This window comes from Phoenix dactylifera, chromosome 8 (genome assembly GCF_009389715.1).
Source record: "Phoenix dactylifera cultivar Barhee BC4 chromosome 8, palm_55x_up_171113_PBpolish2nd_filt_p, whole genome shotgun sequence".
In the NCBI taxonomy this organism is placed as follows: Eukaryota; Viridiplantae; Streptophyta; class Magnoliopsida; order Arecales; family Arecaceae; genus Phoenix; species Phoenix dactylifera.
This window is the reverse complement of record NC_052399.1, coordinates 3,712,459-3,730,380: the sequence shown is the minus strand read 5'-3', so window position 1 is coordinate 3,730,380 and position 17,922 is coordinate 3,712,459. Positions and strand designations below refer to the sequence as shown.

Genomic DNA, 17,922 nt, shown 5'->3' with positions numbered 1-17,922 from the left:
TGGCATCTGCCGCAGCCCAATCGAGGCCCATAGAAATTCTCAGTGCGTTACATCATCCTTTAATTTTGTCACAGTGCAGGCCATATCTTATGAGTCTCACATACAGACATCTCTTGTATAGACATCCCAGTCCAAATCACCGTATTTCACAACTATCCTGATCTAACGTCATCCGTCCGTCCATCCGTTGCATGTTCGGCAGAAAATCTTAATCAGTCGAATCCTATGGTCAAACCGATGGACCCCCGAGTCCGTGCACGCTATCTCAATCGTCGATTACGGCAGCAAGTCTAATACACCGTCTGTACCCGTACTTCTTTTTCTTCCCGTCTTTCGTGGACCGTCAGACCGCAAAACGGCGCTGATACAACTCATCAGAGGGTTCATACACCAATGAATCGCAAGCACGCGGCACACGCGCTTCGACTCCTTGGCCTTTCTAGTTATCGTGACCCAGCGGCAGACCATTGTAGGAGACCAGTAAGAAACGGGGTCCATCTGTCACTGGGCCCCGCTGCGAATCGAAAACACCGTGTGTACCCATACTTCTTTTCTTTCAGTCTTTCGTGGACCATCAGACCGCAAAACGGCGTTGATACGACTCATCAGATGGTTCATGCACCAATGGATCGCAAGCACACGGAATTTTGCTTTTCTAGTTATCATGACCCAGCGGCAGACCGTTGTAGGAGACCAGTGAGAAACGGGGTCCATCATCCACTGGGCCCCGCTGCATCGATGAGGTGGCACGCGGGGGCGGCGGATCTCGAGTCCCTTCCTTTATAGGTTTTCCAGGTTTTTTTTTAATAACCCTAACGCTTGTTCAATTAATTCTTGTATAATATTTGGTGTCTATATATAGAGGTTAGAGTTGTTATCGGCGGCACGGATCAGCTGTCCTTCTCCCAAATCGAATAGATTTCTTCTCCTGCCTTTCCCTTTCCGAGTCTTTCCTTCTCTTCTCTCTTCGCTTATTTTCCAACTCAAGACCGAGGGTTTGGATTGGATTTGAGGAGTCCTTCTTTGTTTGTGTCTTGCGCTAGATCTTGGGCGTATTAAAGGGGGAGGGCAGGTGATCGAGGTGCTGTGGGAACTTGGAAGGGTTTATTGTCTAAGGCGAAGGGAAGGGGGAGAGGGTGGCGCGGTTACGAGGGTCCGACTCGGCGAGGGAGTGGTGGGTTCCCTGACGTCTCTCGGCGGCGTCGTTTGGAGGTGGAGAAAGCGGCGCGCAAAGGAGTCTGGCTTCGCTGGTTTCGGTGGAATCATGTCGCAGAACAACTGGGAAGCTGATAAGATGTGAGCTTTCTGCCTCTTTTCCAAGTTTTTCTTGCCACTTTGTTTTTTACAGGTTTATGTAGAGCTGGAGCTCGCTCAGGATGTGTGCCTTTTCTAGTTCTTGGTGTTTCTTGGTAATTGTCCCCTGGGATTTGGTTCTTCTTTGTCTGGGCTGCCTTCCTTGTGGTGTTCTTGGCTAGGGTTTCGGAAAGGTGCAAGAGCTTTCTTCGTTAGGGTTTCCGCAGCTGATAACTAATGCATCATCGAATTCTGTGTCTTCTATTTTCACTTTTTCTGTCAAAAGCAAGCCTTTATTTCTTAACTTCGCTTGCCATTTTCCGTGGAAGGCTAGATTTTTCCCAGGTTTGCCGCTGTTTACTGTTTCGTTCTTTTTATGGTTTTTCTTGTTAGTGTTCTACCACTTGCAGTTTTATGGATGGACGATTTTTTTCTTTTCTGGTGCTCTGAGTTTTTCTTTTTTTTTTTTTTGCCTATGTTTTGTTTCCGGCTAGCTTCCTTATGCCCTCTTTTAAGCCTTGTGTCAGTGTTCTGGAAGATTAATCTGCTAGGCTCCTTGGTTATTTATTTTTAGGTGTTTTATGTTTGAGTCTCTTTTCTGGTTTCTTTATGTTGCTCCTTTTATTTATTTATTATTTGTCTGTTTGTTTGTTTGTTTTTGGCTTTGCTGCCTTATGTTCTTGAAGCTGTAGGCTTTGTTTTACCTCTTTTTTAGAAGATAATTCTGTGTACTTTATTTTCCTTCTCTGTTATTGAACTGCGATTAGGTAGTATTCTTAGTGGATTTGAACTTGAAAATTATTATATTATATTCTTTTTTCGCGTGATGCTGGGGACAGGCTGGATGTGTATATTTATGATTATTTCGTGAAGAGGAATTTGCATGCATCCGCAAAGGCATTTCAAGCGGAGGCGAAGGTATCTTCAGATCCTGTTGGTAAGTAGCAAGGGAATCTGAAGATGGGCAGCGATGTGTCTGATGCACATTGGGTTTTAGATTTTTGAGTTTTCCTGGTTTTAGTTTAGTTTTGATACTAAATTCCATTGGTTTTTCAGCAATTGATGCTCCGGGTGGATTTCTCTTTGAATGGTGGTCGGTGTTTTGGGATATCTTTATTGCAAGAACGAACGAAAAGCACTCCGATGTTGCTGCATCATACATCGAGGCAAGCAATTTTCTTTGCTTCATTTATTCTTAAGCTTCCGTCTACTCTTCATCCTTGACATGTTCGTGCGTTTTATTTGCATTTGAAATTATCTACTTTTGTTCTGGGATTCTATCCGGTCTTGAGAATTCGGATTTCTTGCTTTATCCCTTGAATTATCTTTGGCCGAAAGCCAAGCCTAATGAACTGCATTTTTGAGCTTCTTGGGAAATGTTAATGCTACTTTCGTGGAGTATGGTGGGTTTTATATTAGAGACTTTCTGATCTGATATACTGACTAACTGGTTCCTGTTTTTTCTTTTTGATGTTCTGCAATAGATTTGTTCAATGTTTATCAATTTTTGAGACTAATTTCTGTGACACATCCATCTGCCATTTATAGTTTTTTAACTGAGGGTGGGGGGGTGTCCACTATGGATGTGGTCTTTAAAGAAGAATTTGGAAGCATGAGATCATGAAATTGATCTCGACTTTGTATTGTGTCTGGAATGTTTTTGGGATTTTCATTTACTTGAAGGTTGCATTTATGTTTGGTAGGTTTCTTGCAATAGAATTTGGTGAAGATGGCTTTTTTTTGTCTTGTCTGTATAGAGACCCTTTTACCTGGAGAGTTTGTGGTTTATAAAGAGTCTCATTTTTATTTGGGGGGTTTTGTGGCAGACTCAACTAATTAAAGCTCGAGAACAGCAGCAGCAGCAGCAGCCACAGCAGCAGCAGCAGCAGCAGCAGCAGCAGCAGCATCAGCAGCAGCAGCAGCAACAGCATCAGATTCAAATGCAACAACTTCTGTTACAGAGGCAGCAGCAGCATCAGCCTCAGTTGCAGCAGCAGCAGCAGCATCAGTCTCAGGTGCAGCAGCAGCAGCAGCAGCAACAACAACAGCAACAGCATCAACAACAACAACATCAACAGCAGCGTAGAGATGGGACCCATCTTCTAAATGGGACGCCTAATGGTCTAGTTGCGAGTGATCCTTTAATGCGACAGAACCCTGCAACTGCAAATGCCTTAGCAACAAAGATGTATGAGGAGCGATTGAAGTTGCCCCCTCAAAGGGATTCTTTGGATGAGTCATCTATCAAGGTATTCTTCCAGAGTTAGCCCTGTTGCTTCTAAAAGTTTCTTATCCTTGAGATCTATCCCTGATTCATTGTTTTTAAGATGACATCATCGATCATTGATCATTTTGAAATATCTGGCTATACCAGAGATTTGGGGATAATGTTGGCCAGCTGTTGGATCCAAACCATGCTACAATGCTAAAGTCGGCTGCAAGTTCAGGCCAGCCATCAGGGTACCTATGGCTTAAGAACCTAGATGCATGTACTTGAGTTTCGGAAATTGTATGACAGCATGTGCTTGAGTAAACATAACTGAATTTATTGTTCTTGTAGATTGCAAGTTGTTGTTATGTTGCCTTTGTGTTATATGATAATCGTCTGGTAGTGTAATGTGCTTTTGTATTGTCAAACACATTGATGCTTGTGCATGCGCATCTACCCGCATTCCCAATTACGCCATTCTTAAACATCTTGAACCATTTGTCATTATGATGATATTGTGGATTTTGGTCGGGGCTGAAACTTCATGTGTATCTTTTTTATAAATCACTTTGGGACTGCTTGGCGCACATGGGCTAGATGTCGCACATGGGCTAGATGTCAGGAGCCCACCAAAGTACTGCCTCCCCTGCATAATTTTGTTGTGCACATATATAGCATTATATTACTAGTAGATATTGCATATGTGCTTAAATTTTAATTTGCCTTGAACTATCAAGTTTCTTAACATATCAAGTTAATATTTACTTAATAAATGGACTAGATATATATACTTATTATGTGAATTAAGTATAGAAATTGTGGATGTATATGCAATATAAGCAACCTGAAATGTATTACTCGTATATTTTCAGTGGATAATGGTCTTATAATTTGGCTGGTGTTCGTTCGCTGTTAAATTATGTTGTGTCATATGTGTTTGTGTCTTTGTATCCGTGCCAGCACGTTTGACCTGTTGAAAGTTTTCTGTGCGAATTTTTTGATACTGTTTATATGTGCACAAGTGAAAAATCGTTCATTTTTGCATAGGGCATGCTAAGAACTGCTTCAACTGATTGCATTGTATACTGTGTGATGGAGGGTTTTTCTTTTTCTTTCTTTTTTCTCTTCTTGTTTAAGGCAAGTTTTGCATGGTTCGGCTAGTGGTGTTGCGGGCCCTTTTCAACAAGTTCAGGGTAGGAACCCACAACTTCCTGGATCAACACAGGTGCATCTCTGTAAAAATAATGTTGGTGATTTCATTCTTCCTTTTTGTGGCGTGACTAAGACTATGCAACAGGACATCAAGACTGAAATGAATCAAGTGTTGACTCCCAGAGGTGCAGGTTCTGATGGATCATTAATTGGAGTGCCAGGTGGTAACCATGCACTTATTAGACTATTATGCCCCCCATCTGAATTGCTGTTATAACATCTTTAATAGACATTGGGCTGATTAATATTTGCATAACCCTTGTTTAATGGGATGCCAATTAACAGGAAGAGGTTCCAAGAATTTTCCATCCAACGATGAAAGATAATTTTGGTTATTGTACCATTCCTAGTTTGCTGTCATTTGCTGTGGAACTTGTCATATGACAGCTGTTATTGATTTTGCATACATGTGTGTGTGTGTGTATGTATGCATATTTGTGTGTATGTATGTATACATGTATGTATGTGTCAGTTCTTGGAATATAGGAAAAAAATTGAATTTTTGCTATTTTTGGTTCTTTGGCTAAATTTATTATTTGAAACTAGTTGAGGCTGACATATACTGCATCTATGGCAGGACCAAATCAGGGTGGGAGCAATTTGACTTTGAAAGGATGGCCTCTCACAGTAAGTTCTTTATTGATTGTCATGGGACTTGTAAGATCTTGCTTATCGGATGTCTTTTCTTTCAACCAAAGTCGTATATTTTCTCTATCTTTCCGTATCTCATACATTCCGTGCCCTCTCTTGGTAAGCTTTATCTTTTTTCTAAGGGCTCAACCTTCTGAATGATGAATGGCAATCTATCAAAATGTGAGAATTTCAATGAATAAAGATTTTTGTAGAATAGGAGCTTGTTGAATCAGTATGTATGAAACTTTTGCGTTTAGATGTTAGAAAATGCCAGGTCTTCTTTATTTCTATAGTTAATTGCTTTATGAAGTGGATTTGCATGTTAATCAGGTTTTTATATGATGTTTGTTCTCCAAGAGCAATTGTTTGTGGAGAATGATCTTTTGAAGTAGCATGTTGGTGCTTAAAAAAATCCTCGACTTATTCATTCAAGCATTCTGGTACTCGGTCAATCATCTTTGAAACATCTAACCGGATAACTTCACTCTTATTGTTTCAGTAAAATGTAGAAATAAACTTCAACAGAGAAGAACTTGTGCACTTGCTGTGAAAATTGGGAAATTTCTCTCTTAGATAAAGAATTGCTGTAAAATTGCAAATCACAATGTGACACTAATTATCTGTGGGAATAGTTCTTCTAATCAAAAACCCGATCTTGTAAATAATGAGAATAAAATTAAAAAATGATGTTGAAAAGATTATCTACAGTCATGATGGAGGAGTATAAAGGTTCCACTTAATCTTCAGTAAGGGTATGGAGATTGCCTGCTAGATGGTACATTTAAGTTACACTGTTATCACCACCAGAAGAGGGGTTCAACTGGAACACCAACCCTCTCATATTGTGGTGAACAACTACACTTTCCTAGGAGAATTTAATCTTCTTAAAGTTGCCGACCCTTTGTGGTGCAAAGCTTACATGATGAACAGAATTTCTACTGTGGTCTGCTTACCAGCTGACAGTCCATAAAAGAAGCGACAAATTCCATCAATGTTAGGATATGAAGTCTTTGCGATCAAGTTCTATCAATGGATGATACTAGCATGTTAAAACAGGCTCCCCTTTAATTTCAAAAGTCTAATTTCATGTGGTTGTGGCTGTAGATTACCTAGCAGTATCACTGACACATTGTCTTTGGGAGCACTTATGGAAAATCAGCCATAATTTCTTTGTTTTTATTTGTATTGAATGATTCTGAATGTAAATCTCTCCGGCCACCAATGGACCCAAGAACACAAAATTTTTCAGATTTTCTATTTAGGCCAATGGATCTGGAGCTTAGGTTCTCATTTCCCCCCTCCTAACTTCGGAAGAGGGATGCTGCCATCAAAGAAGAGGGTGCTGCAACCTAACACCCATTTTTCCTTTTCCAGCTATTGGATTAGTCCACTTCCTTTTTTTGTTGGCACAACTTCCACTTCATTTTGAAAACTACCGCAGAACTTAAGGATAACTAATTCTGTTTCAGATTTGCGTTATCTTGGAGAAGCTTGAGGAAGTGAGGGGCAATAGCTTCCCTGTTGTTGTCTTAATGAGGGAATGCACCATAAATCTTGAAAGGGGGAAGAAAAGACCTTCATTGTTCAGGAGAAAGGAGCTAGTAGTAGTTGGATATACTATTTGGAAGCCCGTCCTATATTGAGTCATAGGTAATTGAATATTAATTTTCAGGTAGTGTTCAGTGAGAATGAGAGCTGGGCATAGTGGAAATCTGATTTTCTATGGGCAATTTGTATTTCTTTTCATTCTCCTCTTGATCCTTGTATTAATTCTCATAGTGACATGGTTTTGCATGGAAATTATGGTAGTAATCTTTATATATTGATATTTTAATTGAAAAGGGATTAAAGCTTGTGGAGGAAAGATGATTTGTGTACTATCCTTCATTAGGGAATTTGTTATTAGGTCTTATGGCTAATTTGATCTTCTATTTGATTTATGCAATAGTCCTGTGGCTTTTATGCCCATCATTCTTTTTTTAGCATTTTTTGCCCATCATTCTTTTTTTAGCATTTTTTTGCTCATCATTCTTTTTTTAGCGTTTTTTAGGAGTAACTATGCTAACCACCAAATCATTTCATTGTGATAAAGAAATGGTAAATTGAATGCTTTTCTTTTTTTCAGCTCTTGAAATTTGAAACATTGTTGTCAATACTTTGCCCCCCTCAAGGGAAATCTTAGCTTTTCGCTTCTGAATCTCTTGTATCATGCTTTTGGTTGAGGATTTTTTCCAGTATTGCCGGTCACTGCATGATTGTTTTAGTTGAGGAATTTTCCCAGCATCTCTGGTCGATCCTGCATTTCAACCTTCTTGTTGCGCGCGCACACAAAACACACCCAAAAGAAAAAAAATCCTACTCTCCTTTTTCTCGTTTCTTTTATCCGTCCCGTTGCCTTGAATTTTCATGCACACAAAAAATTCTACGCCCCTTTGATTGTCCTTCCCCCCCTCATCCCAAGTTATCATTTCCGCCGTTTACTGATAACTTTTGCAATGTCAAGATATGAAAGGCCGATTCTGGAAGTTGTTCCATGCTTTTATCATTTGGCAGTCATATTTGCTGTGTAGATTTTGATGCTTGACAAATGCTGGTTGTTTGGGCTGTAGAAAATATGAAACAAGTTATGATGTAAAATTAGAATCGCTTCTGAAGAAAATTAATTTAGATCGGTGTTAAATTATTGTGGTTATAGCTTGTGGTGGAGAACTTCAGTTCATTTTATACTTTTCATTGTAAACTGAAGGCTACGGTATAGTCTCGAGCTCAATTAGATCTAACCAGTGTCGTGATATGCTATTTCATTCCTATTTAAACATTTGAACAGCAAGCAAATTTGTTTCAAGTTTGACACAAATCTAAACAACACTTCTAGGCTCGTGAAAAAGGAGGAAAAGAAAATGAAAAAAAATGAAAGCAGAGCAAGTTTTAATTCACTAATTACACATTTTTCTCCACAGTCATGGAGTAATATGGATTACATTATGACATCAGTATCATGCATGGTCCAGCACACATGTTCTCAAAAGTATACCCACCATCAATATCTTCCATGGTGCAGAACACACGATCTTAAAGGCTTCCCCTCCATCTTTCTTCCTAAATAAGCTTTTGATCTTTTTTTTTACAAGACTATGATTTTAACTGAGACTTTAGCTTTTATTAGGGTAATGGTTTCATCCAGATTATGTGGTAGTCGTGTAGGTCATGAAAGTGATTGCTGAGATCGTATTCTTTCAATATGTAGATCTGGTTACTTTCTTCTTCTGTAAACTACTCAGGGCTTTGATCAACTTCGCTCTGGAATTCTACAACAGAAGTCATTAATGCAGTCTCCGCAACCTTTACACCAACTTCAACTTCTGACTCCACAACAACAGGCACTATTGCTTCAGGCGCAGCAGAATTTAACGTCCCCATCTCCATCAGCTGGAGATATTGACAGCAGAAGGCTTAGAATGTTCCTGAACAACAGAAATTTAGTTCTTGGGAAGGATGGCCCGACAAACTCTGCTGGTGATGTCATTCCAAATATTGGATCTCCGATGCAAACTTGTCCGGGCTTGCCACGTGCTGATACAGATATGTTAATCAAGGTTAGTCTGCTCAAATTAGGAAATTCTAACTCTTTTGGAAATATTGAGACGTGGTTTCCTCTCTTCTATCGTGACCATTATTTTCTACTGACTCCTGTATGAAAAGGGATAAAGTATTGACTTTTTTTTTTTAACCATTCCCGATCTCAAAACATGATGACTTACAAGCATTTTTTTTTGTCATTATATCTTAGGATACATGAATACTGAAAATGTTATCTCATTATCTTAGGATATGGCTAAGTATTTTTTTTGAAATGAATTCTGGCATTTTAAATTTTACTATATGACAACATAAACTGCTGAATTGTGATATCCAGTTGTAGTTATGTCTTTTGCTGTAGCAAAAATAATTATATGGCAAAATTAAAATTTCATTTGTTGCCGTTACCCATCCATAATTGTCCTATTTTTTAATACTTGTTGAATTAATGTTTTCTATCCTATATGCTGTTTTCTTAGAAGCAGTGGTGTCCTAGTATTCTTTGCCCTTTTTTCTGCGGTGGTGGGATTGTAAAATAATAATAGTGTATTTGTAAAATATTGGTAATGGATGTGTTTGTTTTGCTAGAAACAAAATTGCAATTGCATGCAAACTGAATTTTGTAATATGTATATGTATACGACAAGTTCAAACTTATTACATCCCATATCCATCCAAACTATATATAAATGGTCAATGATAAAAACTTGGAAATTGACTTAATTATGGAACAAGATGAAGCAAATGGAAAGAGGGTTCAGCTATTGCTGATTCCAAAACAGGTAAATACTGAAATAGCACAAGAGTAACCATTGATATATTCTTTCGACACAATCAGTCCAGCACTAAAACAGATTGAAAATTTGGAATTTGTAATTTGAAAGAAGTTATCTTCAAATTACAGTCAACCTGTTACTTTCTACCTTCTTACTTTATTATCTTTGTGTAGTAGAAGATAGCTCAGTTGCAACAACAGCAGCAACAAAATAGCAGCCAGCAAACACAGCAGCAGCTTCCGCAGCTTGCCATATCTAGTCAACAATCGCAGAGTTCAACTCACCATCTTCACCAACAAGATAAAATGGGTGCTTCAAGTGGGACAATGGATGGAAATATGTCAAACTCCTTTCGAGGAGCTGATCAGGTTTTTATAATTGTCAGCTCAATTTTTTAATCTTGTAAATCGCATTTTTTAAACTTTAAGCAATTTGTCAAAAGCTGAATCCAAATAGTTTGACTGGCTGTTATGTTTCTGTTTATGAAAGCCATGGTTTCTAAGAGTGGCGGAACTCTTGCTTTCAGTATATTGGTTTTGATTTGTGATTTTGGACCACAAGGTTTTTGTAAGTGTTTATGCTCTCCATTTGTTATAACGGTTCTAAAATGGTTTCCAATTTGCCAGGATACGCATCCTAATCCTGTTCCTTGAAGAAATATTGATGGGGACATCGGAGCTGATTATCCGCCCGTCTAGTCCACCATCTTATTTGCATTTTTATTTCTGGGCTTGTTTGCATTTTATTAGTGTATGGCTTATTTGTGTTATTTTTGAGCTTATTTGGAGTTATTTCTGTGTAAGGGGTTTTATATTAATTGTGTTTATTTGGGCCCTATATATAGGGGACTATCTTCATGATTAGGGTTTTAAGGAAGTGATTAAAGTTTCTTCCCACGTCTCTTCCTCCCGTCTTTCCTCCTCCCTTCCCGTCTCTCTTCCTCCTCCCTTCTTCTCCCTCTTCTCCTCCTCTCCTCCTCTCTTCTTCTCCTCCTCTTCTTCCTCCCTCTTCCTCTGTCTCCTTGTTCTGCTGCAGCAGTAGCCTTCCCGAGATTGAATCGTCATCAACTAGGGCCTGTTCAGTCACTGCAGCAGCCTCTCCGTGTTCGGTGCAGCATCAACTATATTTTGATTGGCTTCCAAGGAAAATGCTGCATTGTAATCTGGCAACTTTCAGACCTTATGCTTCCATTGTCAGTAAATGATTGACTTTGCAATGCTTCAAAACTCAGTTTGCAGAGAAGGAAAGTCATGGTTTTAAATATTGACATAAGAGTCATTATCTTGAGAGAAAAAAACATCTAACTATTATAGGTTTATGATGCTATTTTGAATGTTCAGTCATATTATCATATACATGTGTTGCAATGTGATATGTTGCGAATGTGCAACGTGGTGGGCTACTGTGTCAAAGTGCTGGCTTAACCTTTTTGTTTCTTCTGTAGCTAAAATTTTTTTGATCACTGGTCTGTATGCTTTTGAATCCAAAATTTTTCTTTTTAAACAATCTGTTATGGGGGTGCTTGCTTGCTCGGATGGTATCACCTCTTGCCGCTTCGGCAAGGGGGTGGGAGATCGTTTCCAGTTGCATCGGCCCTTGAAGAGTAGGACGTGCATAGTGTAGAAGGTGGGAATTGGCCCTTCCCAATCTTCAAAAGAAAAGGTTTAGAAGAAATCTAATGATATCATTTAAACAACATCTGTTTTGCAAGCTATGGTTCACAGTTAAATGATAAATATTCTATTCTTTTTCAGGAATTGGGAGTTCCTTTCCCATATTTAATCTGCGATTTGATCGACAAAATTCTTCCCCTTTCATGTTAAGCTAATTTTAGCATTTTACCAATTGAATTTTCAGGTATCAAAAAATCAGAATGGACGCAAGCGAAAACAACCTGTATCATCCTCCGGTCCGGCCAACAGTTCAGGAACTGCAAACACCGCAGGCCCCTCTCCAAGCTCGGCACCCTCAACGCCGTCGACGCATACTCCAGGAGATGTGATTTCAATGCCATCGTTGCAACATAGTGCTGGCTCATCTAAACCTTTGATGGTGTTTGGTTCTGATGGCACTGGAACTTTAACATCACCATCAAACCAGCTGGTATATATGCAAATTAACTCCGATTTTGTCTGGTTCTTCCTGGAGTAGTTTTTGTAAATGTCGGTGGGGATAATAGAGTTATTGAATTGCAGGCTGATATAGACCGATTTGTTGAGGATGCTTCACTGGAAGACAATGTCGAGTCATTTTTGTCTCATGATGACCCGGATCCAAGAGATACAGTAGGTCATTGTATGGATGTTGGCGAAGGTGTGTTTGTATCATTCTGTATCAATGCCTGATAACATATATTTGTTGAAATAGGAATTTCAACTTTGTAAATTCAGCCTTTTATCATAAAAAATGATTCTGGTGTTAACCTTGTTTGCATTTTGTTGCTAGGTTTTACATTTACTGAGATTTTATCTACTCGGGCAAGTACAAGTAAGGTTGTTTGCTGCCACTTCTCATCTGATGGGAAGCTGCTTGCTAGTGGGGGCCATGATAAAAAGGTAAGGGCCATACTGAATATCTGTTCAAATTGTGTATTTCTTAGAAGTCTGAGTCTTGTTAATGCTAGTGGCGATCTTACTTGTCTGTAAGGGATGTTATGTGGATCTACTTTATATGATTTTGTGATGCAGGTAGTTTTGTGGCATGCTGAGAACTTAAAACCGAAATCTACATTGGAAGAACACTCCCTGCTCATTACTGATGTTAAATTTAGCCCAAGCATGCCTCGTCTGGCTACCTCTTCTTTTGACAAGACTGTGAGGGTATGGGATGCTGATAATGTGAGTAACAATTTCTCCTTTATGGCTTACGTAGAGATTTTTATTGGAGGAACCATTTAATATTGAATTTAGTCTATTTGAACCTTCACTGCTATGTGATGTCGATCATTTTAGCATTTTACCACTATGCCATGCTTAAGTCAACTTTCTCTTTTCACGTGTTATTTGAGCCATTTGATTTTTAGATGTATTGGTCCAATGGTAAGAGCCAAATGGTTGTCCTTGGATCTACCTGACTAAGCCACAGGATGTAACTAAGGAAGTAGGCAACAAATAGTCATAATGGCCATTGCTACGTACTGTGCATGCGCCCTTGTTTTTTATGGAACTAGTTTGTCTTTCATGTAGAGATTCAAACATGTAAGATATATACTGTATAATATTGTTGTTTTCGTGTTTCACATTTTGTTGCAGCTGTTTCTGGTCAATGTATGAACTTGTGTTGCTCTGTTTTATCACTATTTTATCTCTACTGTATTATGAAGCAAACTGCTGACCAGATGTCCCAATTGTTGACTTCCTTTTCATGTTTTTTTGGTAATGCCTACTTTGTGGGAGAAAAATGTAGTAATCAAAAGTTAGGGCATTTCATTTTTTCTATGCTCAAAAAGATCTTGAATCTCGGGATTGCATCCAGTATTTTTTTTCCTGATGTGCGTTGCATGTTCACCGCTCTATTTATAGGTTGTTGGTCTCTCGGGGTACAGTTTGAGCATGGAAGGCACAATCTTGTTTTCCTTAGGTCTTTATTTATAAAAAAAATATCGTACTTTTCTCTCCTGTTGCTTTTGTGCAATACATGGGTAGCCTTTTGAAATGATTTGCTTGACTGATGATTCCAATGTGCAGCCGGGCTATTCAATTCGTACTTTTACTGGTCATTCTGCATCTGTCATGTCTCTGGATTTCCACCCAAATAAAGATGATCTCATATGCTCTTGTGATGGGGACGGAGAGATACGCTACTGGAGCATCAATAATGGCAGCTGTGTAAGAGTTTTCAAGGTATTCATATTACGATTATCGATAAACTACTTCATTCACGACTTTTCAGCAATAGATGGTTATTCTCTCCATATTATCTTTATTTCAAGGTAGTATGTGTTTGATGAGCTATCATTACAAGATTTTTTTTTCCATTCAGAATTTTCTTTTCATGGTTTTTGTTAATTTCTTCTCTTGTATCACAGGGTGGCACAACTCAAATGAGATTTCAACCCCGTCTTGGCCGGTATCTTGCAGCAGCTGCTGAGAATGTTGTATCCATACTAGATGTTGAGACTCAGGCATGCCTTCATTCATTGGAGGTCAGGCTTTTGGTTGCTGCTCTCTTTAAACGTGCATCGTACAGGCAATGGAATCACTATATTCTATACAGAACAACACATAAAGCAATTTGGTTATCATTTATATTTAGGGTTTGTTTGGATGCTTGGATTAGTCCCAGGGTAAGTTCTAATTGATAGTTATTGCCATCTCGAAAAGGTGAGGGAAAAGATGAAAAAGGTGAGGAAAAAGAAGAATGGGACTGGTTGACTGGTGGGTTGTTTCCGATTACCCGCAGTCCCATTTTTTAGAATAATAAATTTGTCTCGGGAGGCAGCTTTCGATGTCCCTCATATATGGAGTTGGTAGAGTGGGATTTCCCCAAGCAGAAAAACTGAAGGGCTAAGTTCTCATCTCCCTTGTCCAGGAAAGCAAATTTCCAGGCGATAAACCAAGCAGGCCATCCCAACTGCCCGTTACTCTGTGTTGTTTGCACATTTTCATCACTCATATAAATTTGTGCATTTTTTACATTTTTGTTCAAATTTAATAGTATCTTTACTTTGTAAAATTGTGTTCTTTTGAAAACTTATGTTAGTGAGGTCATCATTTTTCATCTGGGAAGTTTGTTATCCCAAGATGCCTTGCTCTTGATGGTACACCTTGTTGGCTTTTTGCAAGTGGGGCACTATATGTTGTCTCCTAGACTTTCTAAATAGTTGTGTCCTTGTTTCACTAGCCGTTTTTTGGTGTAAATTGCTGCTGGTTGCCAATGATAACTAGTATCAGTTGGCTTCCTTATTTATGTCTGCAGTGTGTCCACCTGTTGAACATAATGACTTGCTGGACGCTAGTATTTTCATAATGTAGTAATTCAGTTGTCATTCTTTTATGACATGAAATACAAAGCTATGACACAATGGACCTCCAAGACTTGCTAGAAAAAATGCGGAATTTAAACTTGGGTTGAACAGGATCATCTGATTGTTTCCTTTATATATACACACTTTAACACATACTAAAAAAATATTTTTGTTTTTTAACTTATATTGGTGCAGGACCTGTACCTGCAGTCTTGTCTTATCTTCCCTACGCCATGGAGGAACTTAGCATTCAGCACTTTTGTGCTTGTTGATGCACTGCTTATCACATTCCAATTTACTTGCCACTCTTGTTAGTTGTATTATGTCTTAGTATTGTGTTTGGTGTACTAGATTAGCGACACATTCATATAAAATGACAGACTGGCTGCTTTTTGACATTTGGCTATTATGTTCATGTTGGCTTCGTGTTTCATGCAAATTTAAAAGACCAAGGTATGGATGCTCCATGCTTCCTTTGCTAGTCTGTTTAGATTCCAAGGGATTACGACCGTAACTGCTGGTAAATATTCTGATATCAGCTTGGTGAAAATTTGGGGAGAACTTTCCCTTTGTTGTTTCCTTCTTTATTTTTTTTAGTGAAATTTTGCAATAGTATTCTGTTCTTGCGATAATTCACCCATGTCTTGCAGGGAATTCTGTTTTCATGTTAGTCATGTCTTTGACCTGCATTGAATTTTTGATTTGCTGAACTGGTTTTCGCTCAACTGGGCTTCAATTTAATTACAGGGACACACCAAACATGTTGATTCTGTGTGCTGGGATCCTACTGGTGAGTTGGTGGTTTCTGTTAGTGAAGACTCGGTCAGGGTATGGTCTCTTGGTTCGGCAAATGAAGGTGAATGTGTGCATGAATTGAGCTGTAATGGGAACAAGTTCCATTCATGCGTTTTCCATCCCACGTATCCACCTCTGCTGGTCATTGGATGTTATCAGGCGAGTTGTCTTTTTATTATATCATTATATTTTTTAAAAAAATTACCGTGTTTCTGCTTGTTTGAATTAAATATTTTTCCAAAAAAAATTGGCTGTAGTGTATGGACTAACATATAGTTTTTTCTGTGCAATTTCGATGCTTTGTTGTCTGTGTTAAAGTATTCATACCGATGCTTGCTTGTTTATTACTTTCGGCACTGCTGGAAACATGAAATTCGTATTGGACTCGTCCATCTGGGTGCTTGGGTGAGTCAGCTTGGGTGTATAAGTCTTCTTATTGCAGCTATTTATAAAAGCTGGAACTGTCAATAAATAAGGTCTTTTAAAACACTTTGAATGTTGATTAACTTAAATATGTAAGCAAAATTATGTGCTGCCATTGTTGTTACAATTGCTGCCATGTGTTATAACTGGGATTTATTGCTTAGAGATTATATTGAAGGAAACATGGGACCGTCATTTATAGTAGAAAAATGTGACTACCTTCACTGAACCATATTGATTGTAGACTCCTATTACTGGGATTGTCAAATTTTAGTTAATATTTTTAATTTATCCCACTAATTATACAAATAAAAGTAAGGGAATTTAGAACAGATGAAAGGATCTCCATCTTTGATATGCAGAAGAAAACATTTTTGTTTAGATTTGTATGAAAGAACACTGGATCCTGCTAAATGATCTGTTTGCTCAATTTCTTGGTAACTTTGGTTAACTTAGCATAGGAATTTTGTAGTGGAGGATGGCCTCTCAATTCTGAAGTATTTCAGTTTTGTTATTTTTTAACAATCTTGAACAAACGGCCTATAATATGATTGGGATGGTTGTATTTGTAAAGACAAAGGAAGAGAAGTCATCTGAACTAATGCTGGGGCCTTTATTCATGCCGGTGTTGGATAAACCAAATTGTACCATTTGTTTTCGTAATTTTTTTTTCAGCTTAGAGAAAATATAGTTTGCAGTTCCCTTTGGTGCATATACTGGCAAATAATGTGATAGTTCTAAGGGGCATTTTACAAGTAGTGGTTTTGCCACACGATGTCATGCTTCTGATATAATATTTGCTAGCATTTGCGTTGGAATATTTTATTATTCCTTTGAACCTTAACTTTTCCTTTATCTAACATTGCTTTGGCCCAAAGTCTCGCTTGGCTGTTGGTGGTGCTCTCTCTCCGGGGTTCAATCTTCTGGCATCTAGTCTTAAAATTCTCCTGGTTTCAGGACAATCCTCTGATTTATGAAATGCTCCGATGCCTTGAAGTTGAAACCTGGTGTCTAGTTTGCTGAGTTCTTTGTCCTTCGTCTTGCTGTAATTTTCTTTTCACGCTGTTAAAAATCACTAATGAGGAGACATGGCCTTCATGGCCTATGCACAGAAGATGATTTCCTTCCTGCCTGCATTGTCTACATCTTCCATTGATCATAGTTCTCGTAAAGAATAAAGGGAAGTATCATTCTTGGCTAGTGTTTCTAAGGGTTGTTTTTGGTAAATATTTTGGGTGGAATCCCATCCATAAGAGTTTTCCATTACGGTGGTAGAGATTGTCATGACTTTGCATTGTGTTGTTTATTATTGTAATCACATAATCTAGGCAATGTAAAGGTCGAGAATTAATGAAATATCTTTCAAGTATTTTCCAACTGGTAAAAAGTTCAGCACGATTATGACAGATTCTTAACTTCTGGTTACTCATGCGAATCCATGGTCTTTGCTTGCAGTCTCTGGAACTGTGGGATATGCACGAGAACAAGACCATGACTCTTCCAGCTCATGAAGGTCTGATTGCGGCCTTAGCAGCGTCATATGAGAACGGATTGGTAGCTTCTGCAAGTCACGACAAGCTTGTTAAACTGTGGAAGTGAATTCTGCTTCCAAGCAACTTCGCATCTGCTGTTTGCCCGGGGAGGCTAGCTCTGATCTAGCTAGGGTAAAGTAGGGCTGCTACGCCTCTTTGTTTCTCCGCCAACGTCTGACGTCATAGGTACTCCTTTTGTTCTGGAATAGATACTAACCAAGTTTTTGTTGTTGCCATTGCCCGCCGTTGCTGCGGCTGTCATTTTAACTTTACCCAGTATACTCTCTTTTTGTTAACTGGTGGATGTGGTGTTGAATTATAGTTTTGTATATATATATATATATATATATATATATGCATGCTTGGGAAATCTATTGATTTAATTGCTTTCCCAAACTTCTTGCCGTGCTGCGGGATGAAATTCTTCTTATTTTTTGAATAATCGGGTCACGCGGAAAGCATGCCCTGCCCGCTGGACTCTCTGGGCGATCCGCCGTTCCTTAC

At 38.6% G+C, this 17,922-nt stretch overlaps 1 protein-coding gene across 2 annotated transcripts; it reads left to right on the top strand.

The window, feature by feature from the left end:
- The first annotated feature begins 842 nt into the window (after positions 1-842).
- On the top strand, positions 843-17,747 carry LOC103717444 (transcriptional corepressor LEUNIG-like). 2 transcript variants are annotated; one of them, XM_039128694.1, is made up of 18 exons: positions 843-1,296; positions 2,133-2,230; positions 2,350-2,459; positions 3,120-3,542; positions 3,668-3,753; positions 4,640-4,727; positions 4,800-4,875; positions 5,292-5,341; positions 8,629-8,943; positions 9,879-10,070; positions 11,560-11,805; positions 11,898-12,015; positions 12,148-12,257; positions 12,390-12,539; positions 13,389-13,544; positions 13,730-13,846; positions 15,416-15,622; positions 17,342-17,747. In XM_039128694.1, exons 1-18 carry the CDS (start codon positions 1,265-1,267, stop codon positions 17,483-17,485), a joined length of 2,718 nt encoding a protein of 905 aa, XP_038984622.1. In that variant the 5' UTR covers positions 843-1,264; the 3' UTR covers positions 17,486-17,747. The 2 variants fall into 2 exon arrangements, with proteins under 2 accessions (XP_038984622.1, XP_038984621.1); XM_039128693.1 differs by having other exon boundaries at positions 4,640-4,875.
- Positions 17,748-17,922: the final 175 nt, after the last annotated feature.